The sequence below is a fragment of the Eutrigla gurnardus genome (genome assembly GCF_963514095.1).
Source record: "Eutrigla gurnardus genome assembly, chromosome: 5".
Lineage (NCBI taxonomy): Eukaryota > Metazoa > Chordata > Actinopteri > Perciformes > Triglidae > Eutrigla > Eutrigla gurnardus.
In genome coordinates, this window is record NC_139919.1 from 17,606,957 (window position 1) to 17,626,003 (window position 19,047).

General features: G+C 42.0%; 1 protein-coding gene across 7 annotated transcripts in view; it reads right to left on the reverse strand.

Moving 5' to 3' along the window:
* Nucleotides 1-15,200: 15,200 nt before the first annotated feature.
* The window catches only part of pcdh19 (protocadherin 19), a 54,047-nt gene continuing 50,200 nt past the window's right edge, over nucleotides 15,201-19,047 (reverse strand). For all 7 annotated transcript variants that reach the window (XM_084010088.1, XM_084010090.1, XM_084010089.1 and 4 more), the window contains exon 5: nucleotides 15,201-17,894. In XM_084010088.1, the coding sequence (XP_083866214.1) occupies nucleotides 17,335-17,894 (560 nt within the window). In that variant the 3' untranslated portion in view covers nucleotides 15,201-17,334. The remainder of the gene's footprint in view (nucleotides 17,895-19,047) is intronic.

A 19,047-nucleotide genomic window follows, 5' to 3' on the forward strand; every position in this document is an offset into this window, starting at 1 on the left:
TCCATTGTCAACATGCAAAACACGGATGGACAACAAACTGCAGCTGCGGCCCATTTGCAAGAATAAAAAGACCAAAATCACACTAGTGCATTTTTTTAATATATTTTCATCAGGAAGAATGCCAACAGCAGCAACAAAAACAATTCTCTGGGCAGAAAATATAGCTGGCATCATATCATAAAAAAGTCAGCATCAAAGAAACACTGTCCATAAACTTTGACTATGTTTGAGCACCAAGCATCATTGATGTAAACACAGAGTCGGCCTCCTCTTGATCCCCCGGGGTCCTGCACTGTGTCCTCTATCCTAAAGTGCAGCTTGATCCAGCAGACCACGAAGGAGCCAGGTCTCAGTTAAGATGTGGGCACAACAGTCACTGACCTCTTGTTGCTGGATAGATTAAGTCTTAATCTATCCACGTTTTTTTCCCCTGCGACTGAGCGTCTGACAGCCAGGAGCAGACCGGGCAGTGGAGGAGCCTCAGGTCCTAGCCGGGTTAGCTTAGCTTCCATCTCGGCTCTCCTCCCTCTTCTCCTGGGGCGGTCGACAGGCTTTCAGCGCTGTGAATATTAGAAAAGAGCCCCAGACAACAGCGTCACACAACCCTCAGCCACTGAACTTTCGGGAAGGATAGAGATTAGATCAGAAAATATCTCCCATTGCTTTTGATTCTTTCTGACTTATTATCACATATTTGGACAAGAAAAAAACATGACTTTCAACACTTGTAGGAATAATTGGACATGCTTTCATGACTTAGACAAGAAAGAGCATGATTATTCTCTTATCTGTATGTTAATTATGAAGCCACAGCCAGGAGACCGTTAGCGTAGCTTAGCGCGGTCTGATACGGCCTCCATCGGGTTTCTCATCTAACTATTGGCAATGTGAATAAGTGTATTTCCAAACTGTCCAATTATTCCTTGAACGTCTATTCGTCCGGTGCGATTCTGTTTCACGCTGTGTCGACCCACCGCTTCCCGCACTCCAGTTTAAAACTACAGTCAGCGCCTTAAGTTTGCAGGGAGCAAATGTGAAATGCAGCAGTCAGGGTTTTTACAAGCTGAGTCGTGTGTGAACTTCAGAAGATAAATTACTAAAATGAGGAGCGAACATCATCACCGGCTAATAAGTTAAAGAAGTCTCAAAACTACTTAGTAATTTATTTTTCCTGTTCAAATGATGCACTAAAAAATGCATATGGACCTTATTTGAAGGTGCATATGGCGTCAAAAAGGTCAGAAGGAGGAACAGTCTAGTGAGACGTTTTTTATGGTGGTAGAACGAAGTAGAAAGTCAGCGTTGAATCTATATGACATCATTAACTATAAACACCTCGTTAAGGTTGAGTGAAGAGACTGCCCCCCGAACTACCAATGCGTCAGTCCCTCCACCAGACTGCTGTCTGTTCGCGATGAGCTGATGAATTATTAATTATATAATACATAGAATCCTCACTAGGGAGCTTCGCTGTATCCTCAGAGCAGACAAGCGTAAAGGGACGTTCAAGGTCAAAGAAAATAGCTTCCTTTGCCAACCATGTCTGGATAAAGACACTGCAAAATACCTATAATTGGTTTAAAACACTGCAATGTGGAAGGCTCCCCGTTAGCCCCGCGGTCATATCGGTTCTTCTTTCCAGTCGAATTTCAGCAGCGTTAATAAAACTTCAATTAACCATCAGGGGTCCGTCTTTCCGTCTCACCTCCCTAATGTAGTTTGATGGAAGCAGTTAAAGAATCAGCGGAGCCAATTTAAAGCGCTCCCAACTTAGTCGTGAGTTACTTGATACTTGTAGTTATAACCGACGCTGCATCACGCCGTGTCACACTTTCTTAACCCTGTTTCTCTTTAGCTTCCCCAATAATTTGTAGCTCTATAAACACTACCATGATGTAGACCTGATGTCACACTGGTTAATAGGATCTGACCCCTGATGGTTGAATTATTTAGGTACTTTGAAGTGCGAAACCCAACAAGCCTCCCTAATTGATACACCCACACACAAGCACACACACGCCGCTGTGAAAGGCTGTTGCAGATCCTGAGCATTGCAGTGGCCTTTTGGGCCCATTGCTGTTCTTCTCCCAGCAAATTGGAGGTTTTTAATGAGCGACCACCCTGTCTCTCCAACATTGTCTACACCGCAGCTACCCACAGCTGGACTTCAGAGTCTGAAAGACCTTCTATTATGTTTCCTTGGTAAATGAGATGAACTGCTGTAATAGATTTTCTTTCTATACCAGATCAGTTCCCAATTATAAGTTACCTAATAGTTCCTTTTACAAATCGCTTACATCAGCAACAAGACTGATCTAAAATCTGCATTCATGTTATAAAAATGATCCAAAATAAATGTTAATGTGCATGTGATCTTTTTATAAGTTGAAGTTTCTTTACGGCAGATTTAAATGTATCAACCAGTGTTGTCACAACCATTTATTCTGTCTTCCAATATGTCACGTTGTGGGATTATTTAAGTTCAGCTCAATTAACAAATTAAATGAATGTACTTGCAAATGATGAAAACAACGATGTAAATTAAACTTACATGCATTACTGCAGTCTTATTTTTACCTCTCTACTTGACTAATTACTTATTACTTACTATTCCAAATTGCAGTTTGTAAAAAGTAGTTCTCTCGCCAAGTTGGCTCCTCTGTAGAAGCCCCAATGTGCTGAGGAACATAATCATCTCATCAATGACACTTTTTTTTAAACTCCAGGGTTTATCTTCAAACGATGTGAAGGACTTGACGGACTATAGAACTAGAGAGCAACAATGAGCAGAATGCCATTTGTGAGCTCCATGGTGCGCAGGTAATAACATAAACTCCATAATTACCACACTTTCTTCAAAATAACATTTAACCTCCCTAAAAGGGAAAATTGCTCACAAATATTCCTTGGCCAAAATACAATGTGCACATTGTTGTCGGGGTGTTGTGATGGCTGTCACGGCTTTCAGCGGGTGTGTGGTTTTCGTAAAAATGGGAGTCAGGTGAGTTTTCAAAGGGCATTTCATGGACCAGCGCTTTGTTGTCTCCCTCCGAGCAGATATTTCTGGTGAAGACAATAAATTAATCTTACAACTCATGCAGCAGCGGTCAATACGAGGAGAATTTGTATCTGTCAATCTTTACTTCACTCATCTAATCATACTGTTCTATACTTTATAACAATTTATATTGTTGGACAATGTTTCTAATATTACATCTGTTTTAAAAAATCATTAAAGTATTTTAACACTTAGATTATGACCTGGGCCAATTTATCTACAACCGTAATCGATTTGGACCGAATTCTCATCAACTGCTTCACAACAGCGTCTTGTGCCTTGCTTGCCAGTTCATGCAGCTCCAGTGCACTCCACTAAGAGCCAATTTCTTTAACATTTCTATGCTTACTCCTTAGCAGCCATCTGCTGCTGTCTCTTAATACGTGCCTGTGTAAATAGCAGAAATTGTCACCCTCATGTATAAACTGAAAATGTCTCATTAGAACAAGTGTACCAGCATGTGTCAGTATGAGGGATGTAACCAAACCAAGAACGTAGAATGTTGGTGGGAAGAGCTCATGTGTTGTTTAGCCAATAATCTATTAACTTAGCAACTGCAATAGGTATGAAGCTAGGCTAAATCCATTTATGACAGGGGAAAAACATATATAAAGCATTTAATATATATATAAATGATGTGATTATGTTAACTGCCAAGTCAAACCTTAATGCACAGAGAAAATACAGCTGATCAACTCGGCACTAAGAGTCCTGAGACTTCACCGAAAGAAGCTGTTCATTAATTGTTTTGTTGTCATTGGTGATGGTCATGTTTTGTTTTTTTATTTTTGTTATGGACCATCAATCTGAAATTCTTTGCATGGAAACACTTCCTGTCGATATGTGCGCACGGAAAAGTGATGGGAGGTCTTGCAGCTGTCAGTTCGTCAAGGTAAGGGTGATTTAATGCTGCCTCCATATGCCTAATCGTGTAAAACACACAAACATGGTGGTGATTTGTTGGCTGCCAGTTTCCCTCACATCCACAGCCAGTGGTCCTATCAAGCCAGCTGGAGGTTCCATGTCCACTTTGGCTTCCGAGCCATTTCAAATCAGGAGAAACTTCATTTAGAGTGGACAACTAAACGTATTACGCGATTCACAATGAAGTTAGATTTTTCGAGATTCTTTGGCGTTTAAAGCCCAATGTGACATAATAATATTTAGGTGGGCAGTAACGCCTAAATAAACCAAACCACATTCAACCAATGAAGTCAAGAATGAATCTAGTTTCAAATCCTAGGCTCATGCCAAGTGTGAATATGTATGAGTTATGCACTGAACTCCATTGTTGTCCATTTGTGTAAAGTAGTGTGAAGAGCCAGGTTCAAGAGCCAGGTGCATTCAAAGGATATTTAGAGTATGGTCCTTTCTCCTATCCCTCTCTTTATCCATCTGTAGCTTTATCCATCTATGTGTATGACGGAATAGAAACACTGGCAAATGTGGAAATTGGCAGACTGACTGTGAAGGTAATCAACATCAATTAAACACACACAGTGTGTTTCATGTTCAAGAGGAAAATGGTCCATATATATGGTATATTAGGGTCTTGCATGCACATCTTTATGGCAATTATATTTATATCTTTTGTTAATTTTGACCAGAAAGTGAGTATTTATGGATGTTCAATCCGGGATTTGAAAAAGTTCAACTTTGCCGGCTTGTGAGTCGAACAAATATCAAACAAATGAAATGTCAAAGTTGGTCCCCGCGAACAAATGAAATGTCAGGGACAATACCTTCACCCAGGCCCTCCCTCACCTGGCTCATCATCTCCAGGCAGTCATATTTGTCGTCAGACATAAGAGGGCAGACCAAATAGGCTTTCTTCCACTGAACTGACCTATTAACACCCTATTATTTGAACTGCTGAATGAAAAAGTACCAGGGTCCGCTTTTTCTTCAATCCACCGTGGAAAGTTAAGGTCACAAAGTAAAATCCTCTGGATCCTCATCTGGCTTGGCTTTCTCCCGTTTCCTCTGTCTGGCACAGAGCCTCGATTCCTCCCTGTGTGGACATTCTCCCATGCACCAACTCTGACTATCAAAACAACAGTCATTAGGCAAATTTGCTTTGGTGCAGGATTACGTTAATTATCATGGAATTATCACTTCATTAAAGCAGGCAGAGATAAATTATCTCTGATGAAACGAATGCAAAATGAGGAAATAATGATCAGGCCAAAAAAAAAAAAAAAATGAAGAGACTACTCGTCGAAGGAAATCAAGTCATTGTGTTCCAGAGAGTTGCTCCCTGAGAGGCATTGCAGCACAACGCAACGTGACGGAGCAAGTGTGGTTTCCACAGAGAGGGGTGAGGACCACCCACCCTTTTTATCCAATGCAGTGCAATTTCTCTCCCTAAGCCTCAACACAGCCTGTTCTTTCCCAGCAAATTGCAAGTATCATTAATCATGCCAAATACCATTTTTAATGAATGTCTGCATCAGCCCAGTAACACTCTTTTGTTTCCGGGCAAAAGGCTGTGGCACTGCAGCAGGACCAGATTTTTATAACTGTATTGATTTTTTATTTCATGACCTCACTTTGACCAGGATGATGGCTCTCCAGTTCACACTGATCCAACCATTTTTTAATATTGTGTATTTGCTTACATCAAAAAATTCTTTCCTCATTTATGAGGGCAATAATAAAAAAAGAAATCTGGCAAACACACCCTGATAGTTATTTATAAGGCAGTGTGCTCAGTTTTAACATTGAATAAATCATTGAGACACCCTTGTTTTCCACATTGCAAGAGAGGACTATGAGAAACATAAATTTAAAGCTGTGGTATTGCAGTGCTAATATCCTATTTCTTGCTTAATTTAATGAAGAAAAAAGAAAAGGGTTTGCCACACCATTAGCTCGTTTCCCACAATTTTTTAAGGTGCTGCAAAAAGAACTAAAACCCATGGGGCGCTCAAATGTTCTTTGTTTCTGCTTGATTTATAATCATTAAAACAGCCCTATTTCTATGGGGACATCACACAGTAGTCATCTATCCATTGCTTAGCAATATCAACTGATGTGCAGCATGTAAAGAAATAAAATGTTCCCATTAAACCTCGTTCACAGGAAGGATATTATGGGAGAATCATTGGGGAAAGCATTGCCTAAAACTACTCTTGACCTTTTATCTCCTGTTTAATTTATTCATGCTCCCATTCGCTGATTTGTGGCTAAAACAACTGTTTTTTCTCTCTCAATACAGCAGGTTTGATGATCTTTTTGCCTAAGATTGTAATCTCATGTCATCTCTTCTCACAGATTGTTTCCCTGCTTTTGTCTGAATGGAACGCAACATTTTGGTGATACAAGAAAGCCAAGACAACTCTCGTCTCCAAATGAAAAAAACAAAGAGAAAAAAAACATCATGCAAAAAGCAGTGAACCTGTCTCCGAGTGTGCGTACAAGTTACAAACCAGTGTTAATTAACGCCAACAACATGACAGTTAACTGATTGTTTGCAGTTGTCACACATACAGCGTGGGTTTGTAACTGAATAAAGATCACTGACAATAAAAATCTCCGTCTATCCTCATTGCCTTCACCAACAACCGTCCCTCTTCCGTTGCATTAGCCTTCTATACGCTGTGCTGATAGGACTTGATGAACTGCACCACTGAAGCTGTAACGCAGACGCCGCTAAATCCCTGAAGGACCTCCGCGCGACGGTGGCCCACTGTTCCATAAAAACGCTAGTTTGCTTTTGGAAATTGAGGCGCAGGTTCATTAGAAGCCATCCTGTTGAATTTGAGAATAACCTCCCAAGTGAGTCGGGGAGGGAGGCCGAAAGGAAGACGGGGGAAGGAAGCCGCTAATGCACACAGCTTGTCTTTGTGGATCCGTAGTGGGTTTAACCATCTCTCCCTCTCCTGCCGTGCTGGTGGGATCACCCCGGGCCTTCCATTGTTAAAGTCACAACAGGTTACGTATTCTTGGTGGAGGTCACATCAAACAAAGACCCTTACCCTCCGGGGTTTCCCCTCCTATGACTTCTAAAAGCATTGCATTGCGAGAATGAGCTAGCACCAGCTGGATGAGTCAGAACAACAACTTTCCAAAGAGGACAAATTACTTTTGAACATCAATTTCAAATTCAATCAGCAGCGCCGACGTTGGCACAGTTGAATGAAACCACTGGGAACAGCAAGAATGTAATTTGACAAGAAAATATGATCAGCTCCAAATGACGCCGCAGACGTCTCGCATCTCGCGGTAAATCAAAAAGTGTGCGTCCACAAGTGTTAGTAAATCTTCAGCTATTGTGCGCTGAACTGGAGGATTCTAACGCTACAATTCTCCCAGCGTGGAGATATACACACTGCTGTGCCGACTACCCCGGTGTCGAGCAACAAATTACATAAACCACCCACAAGAAATCTGCGAAGATGTATTTGTGATGATGCAGCTCCTTGCCGCCACGACCAGAGCGCACTTTTTTTTTTCTATTCTGAGGCTTTGGTCCGGACTATTTCATGTTCTGCCTTTGTGCTGTGGAGGAATCTGTCTTGAACAATTCCTACAACTTATGCTCAACAAAAAACCCATGTCCAATTTTCTTCCACCAGCTGCACTAGAACCTACACACACACACACACACACCTGTAGTTAAAGCTCTGGGCGATCCATTCACTTTTGTTCAGAGATTTAAATAACATAGAGAACAATAAGTAGTGCGCACTCTACCGTTCCAATTCCAGCTCTCTGAGTAATCTCTCATTCTTCTCTGCAGAATAGTGAGATCCATTCAAGCCTTTTGTCACCGTCTCTTATAAGGAGTACAAAAGCATTTATTTACAGCGGGCCTGTGTAAATACCATGCATATGTGAATATGCTAATGTATTATTTGCATACAATGTCAATCTCAATTAGTTTGATTATATTTTGTAAATAGTGCACATTTATGCATCAATACATACCATAAACAGCTCCCTTATATCTCCACCTTTTGGAAAGCAACGATCGATTGCCTACAAATTGGCTGGTTGAATGGAACTTGTGAGGAATGGGTTTTAGAATAAACTTTATGTCTTTATTTTCTGTGTAAAACTGCCGTTTTACTGATCCCTCAAGCTGTTAATCATGTTAATATACGACTAATTTGCAAAACAATATGTTTTGAACTAAATGCAATTTATATACATAACAAATGTACACATTGGACATTAGTAATGAAACATTGACACGTCCTTGCAATACAATTATAGCAAAGACAGCATGATATGTTTTGACATGAATACTGTCTAATAAGCAATGATCGCTTCACTATAAATATGATCTACAGAGTTCCTGCTGTTGTAGGAAGGTTGAGCATAAATCTCCACATTGGAGTGTTCACAAGAATACAGCTTAATCACAAACTAACGACACGACCCAAAGCAACATTTTGTGTTCATAATAAAAACAATAAATCATTTATAATAGTTAATAATTTTTTTTTTTCAAATTGGATGCTACAATTTTTGTAGCATCCAAAAAAAACCTGCCTTGTTCTGTCACAATAGGACATCACAGAGAAATTAATTAGCAGGACAAAACAAGAGTTTTTAAATTCCAGCTGCCAGCCTTTTATCTTTCCACTGTTTAAATCACTTTGTTTGCTCTGCCAGCAGTAAAATATATCTTTCTTCAAGCGCCACATGCCTTTTGTACAAATGTCTTTGAGCCACATAGCAGATCACAATAGGTAACTGGTTATATGCAGGGCTATGGTGCAGAGGGAAACTCAACACGGTCGTTGTCAATAGCATATCAGCAGAGTTGAAGCAGCAGTATTGAAATTGAAAAGAAAAACAATCTTTTTTAACAGGTAAGCAAGGTCACAGGAGAGAAATCAATAACGTTGTTTTGCCATTTATTTTATGACACCTTTTCTCTTTTTTTATCGCGGACAGACACATTTTTATTCTCCTTTATGCCGATCTTTTCCCCAAATGCAACTTGGCAAAGGAATAAAACCTGGGAAATGCAGCCATATCTGGTATGTGTTTGTTCATTTACACTCATCTTTGCGGTCGAGCTGACAGCAGCATAGTTGAAATTTATGTTCAGACTTGTTTTCTGCCTCAACCTCCCAGTTCCAAGTTGCTTAAACATGACATCGGCTTATTTAATCAGGGTCCCTCACACACCTGACAGCTGACCTCAAAGAGCTCATTTCAACAGAGGCAGACTTTCCATCAGCTGTAGCCAAACTAATATGCACACAGGTTTTGCTACTGGGTGAGAGAAAAATGCTGTAACTGCTCCATACTCTCTATTCATAATTTAAAACTCATCCCTTCTATCGTGTTTAATCTGTATGCTCAAGAATCCATTGTCGGCTAAATTGTCAGCTTATAGTCACAAATGGCGTTGTCAGCCAGCGGCCTTTTGCTTGTAGGGGGAAGAAAAGAAAAGGGCCGATGCAATAATAAGGAAAAAAAAGGCACCCAAATGGAGGAAATCACTGGTTTACGAGCCAGTCAGACATCTCTCTCATTGACTGCCTCCCCTGACATTTCAATTCAACACGTTGAATCGGCCGAATGACTGCTGATGAGGGCCAACTACAGCCAACAGTGGCGGACACCGCTGCAAAGAGCTGGTGTGTGATGGCTCTTAAGTGCTCATCTTCATTCACCATTAGCTCGGTGCTAGCGGTATTGAGTGTCGAGCTTTACACGCCTGCCTACCAAGAAGCTTATTTTTCGCCATTGCATTCTTCTTTATCTGCACACAATGGGAGCATTATTTCCCCTGGCACTCCAAATGAAAGCAGGAGGCCAAGGAACAAGCGCTGAACCGTGTAAACTGTACAGCTTGCTTGAAAACATTATGTTGTGTAGAATAAAAAAAAAAACAAAGGGGTTTAAAAAATCAATATGTCATCAAATGCATAGTAGATGATCAATAAAGCAGGTTAAATTCAGTTACAGTATGAGTCACGGCGCTGCAAAGGAAAAAAGGTGTTGCAAGCAATGGAAAACATATTATATTTTGTCGAAAAATATAATCAGACTATACGTACTGCAAGTGTCACGGCTTCAGAATACACAAAGACACCAAGTTGATGTAATGGTAAATACACTTACTAGCGGCAAGCCAAAGAAACAGAGAATCCACTGCAGGTCAGGAACACGGGGGAACACGAGCACAGCCAGCAGGCTGGACGATGGCGAACCCATAAAACAGGACGCAGACTAAACACACAAGGGACAAATAACAAGACACAGGTGGGCAGACATGAGAGTACTTTCTGTGATTGGTACCAGCCTTTGTCTTGGCAAGTGAGCTATGACTAGACGTAGAGAGAAAACTTTCTATATTTGACAAAGACGACTTATCTGAGATTCCACCGACCGGCTCTTCGGACAGGCCGTCATCCCTAGAAGACACAAGGGAACAGAGCAAGACTGACGAGACTAATGTGACACGGGTGACACTCGGAAAAAAGGAGGAGAACTGCAACAACAGGAAGTAAAGAGACAGACACTACAAAATAAAAGGGGAAATCAACAAAACTATCACAAGAAACAGGACAGCAGGAACTTCATAAAACAAAGACCTTTCACTCCTGCAAAAAGTTTTTTTAAAGATATTGCATATTTTAGTAAAACGGCTCTCTTGTCTACAAGCATACCTCAGTAACCATGAGAACTGACATTCTTCGTTCTTTTGGTTTTAGCTGTTCACTGCATTTTGGACTCCCTTTGGACTGCAATCCATCTTCCTGAATGACTGTAGCAGTAGAAACAGTCCACTTTATATTCCTGTTAAAAGCTGAATGTCGTAGAAAGAGAAATGCATATTTGAGACAGGCTAAAAAAAAGAGTCATAATGGTTCCTCAGGTATTTTGGTTTTGAACATTTTTGTTTTGTTCTCTGTCACTCTGCTGCCCTCCAAAAGGGCATAAAGGTCAGGAAACGCACCTGTGTGCCTGAACAAAATAAATCATTGCCAAGCAGAGAGTGTAGGTCACATAATCACCCGTCCGATAATGCATGTCCATAGAAGAGCTGGTGAGATTCATTGCTGTGCTCCCGCTGACAATAATGGAGGCTTTCAAAGGCCACAGTCTTTAATTTCTAGTCCCTGCTATCAGCGTTTTTATCCTCTAGAGAGGGGGGAGGTCAGCTGCCCCTGTTCCACAGCCCCCGAGCCAGCATCCTGGGCATTAAGGGCTGAGAAAGGTGGCCGAGGTCAGGCTGTGATTGCTGCCGGAGATGGCAGGCCGAGGGGTTCCTGGGGCTCATCGGACCCTTCTCGGACAAAGAGGCTTTACAGAGCAGCTCCCAGGTCAGTCTTATCAGGGCATCACTAATGGTTATGATATGATCTGTCTAGCATCACTTCCAATTAAAGCCGGCTGGGGGAATGTGGCTGCTCCCCGGCTCACTGAGGGCTCAGTCGTGTCCAGTGAATGTAGACTATTGTTTGAGCCGCTCATTTGAGTGGCGATCAAAGTTCCATTGTGACGACCACAAAGGGAAGTGGCCACTGGCCAGGCCTATTAGATATGTAGTTGTGGTGCAGAGCCAGAGAGGGGTAGGCTAATCAGTCTTCTCGCTGATAGCAATGACCAGCCCACTTCTCATTGTGACCACCCCCATCCCCCCTCCAATACAATATAACACTCCAACAAAAGGTTCTTCTTCTTGTTGAGATAGCCTTGGCTTTCGGTCAGGACGTCCCCGAGAGCATTCCTAATTTCTACTAACTTCCTCTGGCTTCACACTATGGTCTCTGAGCTAATATCCCATCCGTAGGACTCGCCACCTTCAAATGACTGTGACCGCAGCAAAGCTGTGACAGTGGCAAAGTTCTAACTCGTCATCCAAGCCAGTATCCAACAAGGACCTATAGTCTCCTCCCAGGCCCAGCCTGAGAGCTGTGCAGCTGCGTTGTGAGGACACACACGGGGCGAGGTGAGCCCGGCTCCGGGCTGATTTCATTTATCTCCAGCAGTGAGGATAATCGTCTCGCTTTAAGGTGTGGATCTGAGGAACAAACCATTATCTGTTGGATTGAGGGAACTGCACAAAAAACTATACAGAATGTTTCTTTGAAGACACTTTAAATGTTAAGTTACAAAGGATTGCCGTGAAAGTAAAAACTTGTGATCCTGAAATCTTGGAACACTTCAACTGCTTTTTCAGTGGAAGTAAATTAATGAAGGGACATGAGCCTAAAGTCAGTGTCTCATTTGCATGATTGAAATAAAGTGAATGTGGCAAACTGCAATGGACCAGAGAGAGCAGGAGAATCATCATTTGTAGATGCTGTATTTGAGGGCGCAGTCATTGACATAAACAATCTCATACGGTGCATTAGACTACCCATTCAAATACAACTGAACCGGCCCACTTTATGTATCCAGACGGTACTATTTTATCACCCTTTAATGGTTTAACATCTGATGTTAAAAGATGGCACTGACACAGCGAGACGATAGGATATTTATGTTACTTCACTATATCAAACATGTTGTTGCCTGCCATCTACTCCCATGGTGGACCTCCACCAGAGGTTGGTGAAAGGAGTTGGTCATAATGAGGCAGGAGCAGCTGCAAGCCTTTTTGATAGAATGGGGTCACTAGAGCGACAGAGATCAGTGCGCCTGATGGGGGGTTGGTCACGGGTGCGTCTCACTCAAAAGATCTGGCAACAAACTATTTTGTATTGAAGGAATGCAAGGCTGTGGGCCCTCCTCCCGCTCCTTTTCAAGGCATGTCAGTGTCAGAAATAAATCACTTTAATTGTTCTCTGATTCCCTCCCACTCACCATTCTGCAAAATGATAATTGAAACATTAATAGGATGTTAATAGGATGTGTGTCCTGGTAACCTTTGATATAAATCTTCCCCTGTAATGGAGAATATTCTCCATGACCACCATGAATCAGGAGTAATTAAATATGCGTGGACAAGCACCATTTTGAGGATTTACAAATACAGTTCTTGCATTGCAAATATGGTTCGACCCGGGGGAATACTGTTGATATGGGAGATGTGTTTCTTATGTACAGGTTAGAAGGAATTACTGCAATTTTTTTGTGCTTCTAGATCAGTTTTTCCAGAATAATAAATACAAAACTGGCTTCTTTAGAATGTATTTTTCCCCCCTTCAGTTGGAGGCAGTACCTTTAGCTCAGGCGAGTTTGTTATGGGGACCCAAGGGTCTAAACACTACTGAAAGGGCATTAGTAACTCATATGAGTAGGGCAGAATAGTGGTATTGCCCATGAGAAGAGAACTTAGCTGGAAGAAACAAGATCCTCCTTATAGACTAATGGATGTGTTAGCGAGTGCGCTTTCAGACCAGCTTTCATGTTGGCTCCACCAGAGGGTATAGAGGGAATGGCAAATTAATTATAGAAATGAAGCCAACCTCCATTTCTTATCATAGAGGGCAGCTGTGTGCCCCCCCCCCCACCCGCTCGTTTCCCTTCCCCTCCGTCTACAACGCTGGAATGTGTCCTGTTCGACATCTCCTCTCTGCTTCTCCTCATCAATCCATACAAACTTACTCAAGAGAAAGATCTGTGCATGGGGGAGGTGAAAAGTGGAGCTTTTATTGAGTGGAAATGTCATAGAAATAGTTGCAGACGAGCAGAGGAAGAATCAGCTGCCTTGCCTTTCAACTTACTCCATAGCTTTTAGACCATTCCACTCAAAGTCGACTAATAAATCAATATTTCAAGTGGGATCTGGTGTTGTAATGACATCATTCTATTGGCTGTGAAAGTGCATTAATGACCAGTCGAATGCGAGCCTCGGCGGCGGGCTACGCGGTTCCGATCAGCGCCTGTGTTGTAGTGTTTCAGGAGACAATCGTAGATGTTTTAATGTCTCAGGAAAAATGGCGTGTGTGACCCACTCTAGCAAATGAAAAGAGCACTACCATCAGAAACGGACACTCGCGTGCTCTCACCTCACTTGTTGGACCGTTCCCAAAGGCCTGCTTTGGAAATAATGGGAACGAGCAACAGCGAATGCATGGAATATTAATGCGGAGTTGGAGCCAACCTCAATGCAAACTGTTAATTTCCGTTTCATCATGACAAATAGAATAGACATCACTCCATGTGTTATCATGCTGTTTCCAACAGCGGTTCTCAGGCTCTCACATCATATTACAGATGGTTAAAGTATCACGGCAGACATTGAGCTAGTTCAAAAGGATGCATGCCGTTACAGCACACACCCAGTTCTGGTTTACAGATCATTCAAGTTCATCAGCAGTCATTTCAATGCATATTAAATGCAGATGTTGAAGCCCACACTAAAATTCTTACATTCTAATAATGCTCATAATGGTATGAATAAAAAGTAAAAAGTATGATACATGTCTCTGCTGTAGACAGGGCACCCATTTAGAGTTAGTACTGGTAATCTGATTGGTGCAATATATAAACACAGTTTCATTTAGAATGTACACAACAAGACGGCAAGAACATATAGGAAAGTTACAGACACAGACTGACATCAATGATGGAAATGAAATTGCAGCTACAAATATAAACATGAATAATAACGAGTCATAGCTAGGTAATTTAGCAATTTTCCACGGACAAATGTAAAGTAATCTTACCTGATTGTAGCCAGCGACTCTTCTTCTCTGCTGGGCAGTGTAAGATTGAGTTAGACCTGTTCATATGAGGAAATCCTGAACTTATGGGTGTGTAGTCTTTCTAATTATGCATTTTCACTGTCTTATACTTCAACAGCTATAGGACAACATGTGACTTTTTTATATGCAAAACAATTATTTAAATAGAGAAACATATGTGCAATTCATGGCACAAATAAAAAACATGATGTATCTCTCGCTATTAGAAATAAGGTCCAATGGTGATCCACTGAAAGGGGCAGGATTTCGCCTCTCTACCGCTACTACCAAACGTATACTGCTGCTAATCATGGATTACCAACACTATGCTAGCTATATTAAAAAAGAGGCAAAAAAGTTAGGTGTCAATCATTGTAGGCTGATAGTTGACCGTTGCCAAGGGAAACGCCCAACCAGAAGCCTGATGCTTAGAAACCGTTAAGTCTAAAAATAGTGTTAACCTTCTTTGAAAAAAAAAAAAAGAAAAAAAGCGTCATTATAAAAATAATTGTGTTGAGTAAAGACAATGAAACAGAGCAGAGAACATTTAATAGTTTAATTATAAGCTGCTGTATACATTCAGTGATTATTCCGATTTTCATGTTGCCAGAAGCCATGGGTGAGACCAGCAAAACATTCAGCTACAAGATCTAGTTTGTTGTATGCAATTTCTCAATTTTCATTCATATTTTTCCACATTGTACATAGTTTACTGCAAAGCAACATAAAACCACATTGCTGATGTGCAACACGGTTCTTCCAAGACCGCAGTACGTTCAAACATGATCCCACCCAGTCTGTTGTGTGGTGCTCGTAGGAGGGGACAGGCCTGTTTATACCACTCTGGTCTCAACCTTATCTTTGAGATCAACTGAACACAGATGGCACGGGGTGACAGCAGCGCTGTGCAAAGCTAGTCTTCACACCCGAATGCACTCAGTAGAGGTTGCAAAAGTCTTGTTTAAACTTGATTGGGCCCAATAGGAAAGGTGACTCATTAGAGAGATAAAATAGATGGAACCCTGTAACCAGCTTGAAGAACACTGGGAGCCGTTCTTTCTCCTCCTTAGATACTAAGATTAAGCAACATCCGGCAATTTTTAAGGTTTTGTTTGCATCTTTTTTTGGTTTCTTTTGCTATCTCACTCTAAGCTCATTGGACTGACACACTAATGTTGGTGCTGATATCGCTTTTTTTTTTGTTGATTTTTTTTTTTCTTTTTACATTTTCTAGTAGCCCACACAGAAACTTGATGGCACAAGAACTGACCAATAAGAAACTCTTTACAACAAGGTAGACTGCAACAGTTGCCAGGGGTCACACAGTAAACAAAACAAAAAAATCCAAGTTCATTTTGAAAATAAAAAAAACCAAAATCAGATTCAATAGAAAAAGCAAAAGACAAATGAACAAAAGCAAGTTAATTTGAAGTATAACTTACTCATAAAATAACTACACAGCATTAAATATTCTCATTATACATTTTTAAATTATTTATAAAATATATTTTGGCATATATGTTTTTTTTTATTTTTGTGTTTGTGTAACAAACGCTACTGTAGCTTCAGTTGAACACCAATGTTTATTTTTTTTTTCTCTTGAAACAAAACATTAAAGGGATTGTCACATAACAACAGGTTATTAAAAATGATAATAGTAAACCCTATAGAGAGTTTCACATAGCAAGACATGAGTGACGATCCCTTCTATCCTAGCCCCATAGTCAAAAGTCCAAAAAAAGTACAAGACCAGAGCACAAAGTTCTAATCTGTGCTCCACTGGCTACAATCAAGGTTGGGCACAGGAGATTTCAAAAGCAGTCTTTTTTCTTTTTTTTTTTCAATACAACTCAATTTGAACACAAGGATCTGTCTGTCCCATTTCCAGTGTTCAGAGCGACTGGGCCATTAGAGTTAATTTAGCTCCATCCTTGATAAAATATAAATACCGTAAAGACCTCACAGTCTGATGACACTGGGATGTCCTCAGGGATTCGCCGGGAAAGTTTCTCTTATTAGTCAGGGAAAGGGGCAACTGAGACCAAGGGGCCTCTCTTCCCTTCCCCTGAATGCACTGAAAACTGTCGAAAGAGTAAACTGGGAATATTTTGAGATGAGTCCTGTGTATATCGTTTGTTACATTGACGGAGCTCACTATACAAAGGAACAAAGAGCGATTTTGGCAGCTAGAACAAACTGCAAAAACCAAAGAAGGCAAATATCAGTTTGTGATACAAAAAGTAGTTCAAAAGGCAAAACTGTACTTTTATGAATTGGCACCTCGGGGTGTCCAAACACGTAGTGTCCTGCTTTGGCGCAAGCGCTGGAGAAGGTCCACTGCCCATGTCCATGCAGTCAAACAGTAACCTGCCTGTCCACTCGTTGCAGGCCGATTGAAAGAAAAACGGAACGAAGAGCAAAACAAGGAAAAAAGTACTGCGACTACGACAAAGCCACGTCCACTACCTCGGCTTGAGCACACATCGAGCTGCAGCATACCACCGCTCATCGTCCTCAGTACGAGCTGAAAATTGTATACTGCAAATGGGTGTGTGCCTCTACTGCCACAACTTTCTTCTGTGTACACACAGCTATTGCGGGGTACATATAAGTGAGTTTTACACGGCGTGTGTTTGTGTGTGAATGTTGGTTTTTTTGTGTGGTGGGGGGAGCTCGCTAAAGCACAATGTCCTTCAGGCGCTTGCTGCTGGGGGACTCCTTGTCTCGGCCATCGTGGAGAAGGGTGTTGATCTCCCTGACAGCTGGCTCACTGTCCTTCCCCTCTGGCTGCCGCAGCAGGCTGTGGTTGGCGATGCGCTCCGCGTCGCGACATTTCAGCGTGTTGTAGGCAGATGACGGCTTGGACAGCGGGCTCTTCAGGTGCACGGGGGAAGTGATGGGGCTGGCTGCCTCGCGCCCGTTGCCAGCTTCGCGGACAGCCCCTCCGTTGGCCTTGGGGCTACACACCTGAGACTCCTGAGTCCGCTTTCCCTTTAACTCTCCCCGCTCCACGTCCTCGGGTCCATCCTTGCCGAAGGTGGCAAAAGTCCTCTTGGCGGTGCCGTCCTCGTAGTGGGGCACGTCCACCGTGGTGGCCTCGATGGACAAGGCGATGACGTTGCGGCCGTGCTCGGGTGACTTGGCACGCGCCGGGATCGGGACGCGAGGCATCCAACAGCGGTCAGAGTGGCCCAGGATGCGACACTCGTCCTGGCAGTGGAAGCCTTCGCTGGGATCTGTGGAGACAGGGAATAAAGAGAAAACACTATTGTTAGATTTATCTGTACAAAATGACAACTTTTATACTCCTTTGCACACAGGTCTCATATTGTTCTTTTCCCCCAAGCCTTCATTTGATTTATTTAAACAGACCTGTCATGAAATAATAGAAAAAAAACAAAAAAAATCGATGCTGCGTTTTGCTTTAATCAAAACAAGTTAAACATCTCTGAATGATTTGCGTCTGCAGTCCCAATAACACCGCTCGCTGATAACCAGAGCTGGATGTTTAAGACACTTTAATGTGCCAATTAATTTATGTATTGTTAAAGCAAAAGTCCATTTGCAACTCTTGAGTAATTGGGTCTTCTGTAGCAACACCAGATGAAAGACAGGTTTAAACAGTGCAATCAGATATCTCAGCAGAGAGACACCAGACGAGCTGCCGTGTTGTTGCCTGCTTCGTCTGTCTCTTCCTCTCTGTCTCTGTCATCTGGCGCCGTGTTATAAATATGTAATGATGTTTAACGCTGGAGTGAAAAAAAAAGAAAAAGAAAAAAAGATTCGCCGGAGTCTGTAGAACTGCATCGTTCGTACTTTGCTGCGTTGGAGGACTTTCGAGACAGTTTTTGCATCATTAATACGACAAAAAGAGGGTCACGCTCAAACTGCAATGCTGTAATTAAGTTTTCCTGTTTATTTTAATTCACGTTTACATACACTGCAATTGCTGAAAGGCGTCGGCACTTGAAATCTGTGAAGAAAGATAATACTGGTGCGCCCTTTCAAAATGATTCAGCCCTGGAAAACATAACAAATCCAAAACCTCTCTATGCCACTGCGCCGCTGTGTTTTCCACCTGCTCCAATCCGGAGACAGAAAGCCGCCACACAGATGCGTGATGACACATTTCTGCACTCCCTACTGCTTGTTTCACTCCTTGCAAGAGCCATCCTCCGTTCCAGAGGCCCAAGGTGACAAGAGGGGATTGTGAGAGGGATTGCCATCGACCCAAATGCATACGCTTACATCTGGCAATCGCAGCTTGACAGATCACCTAATTAAAATCACTAATGATCTGTTTTTTCTCCCTTCTTTCCCCGCACTCATGAGAGGCACCTCTGCTTAGACCCCGGGGATCGATATTTAAAGATCGGAGACGGGCTTTTC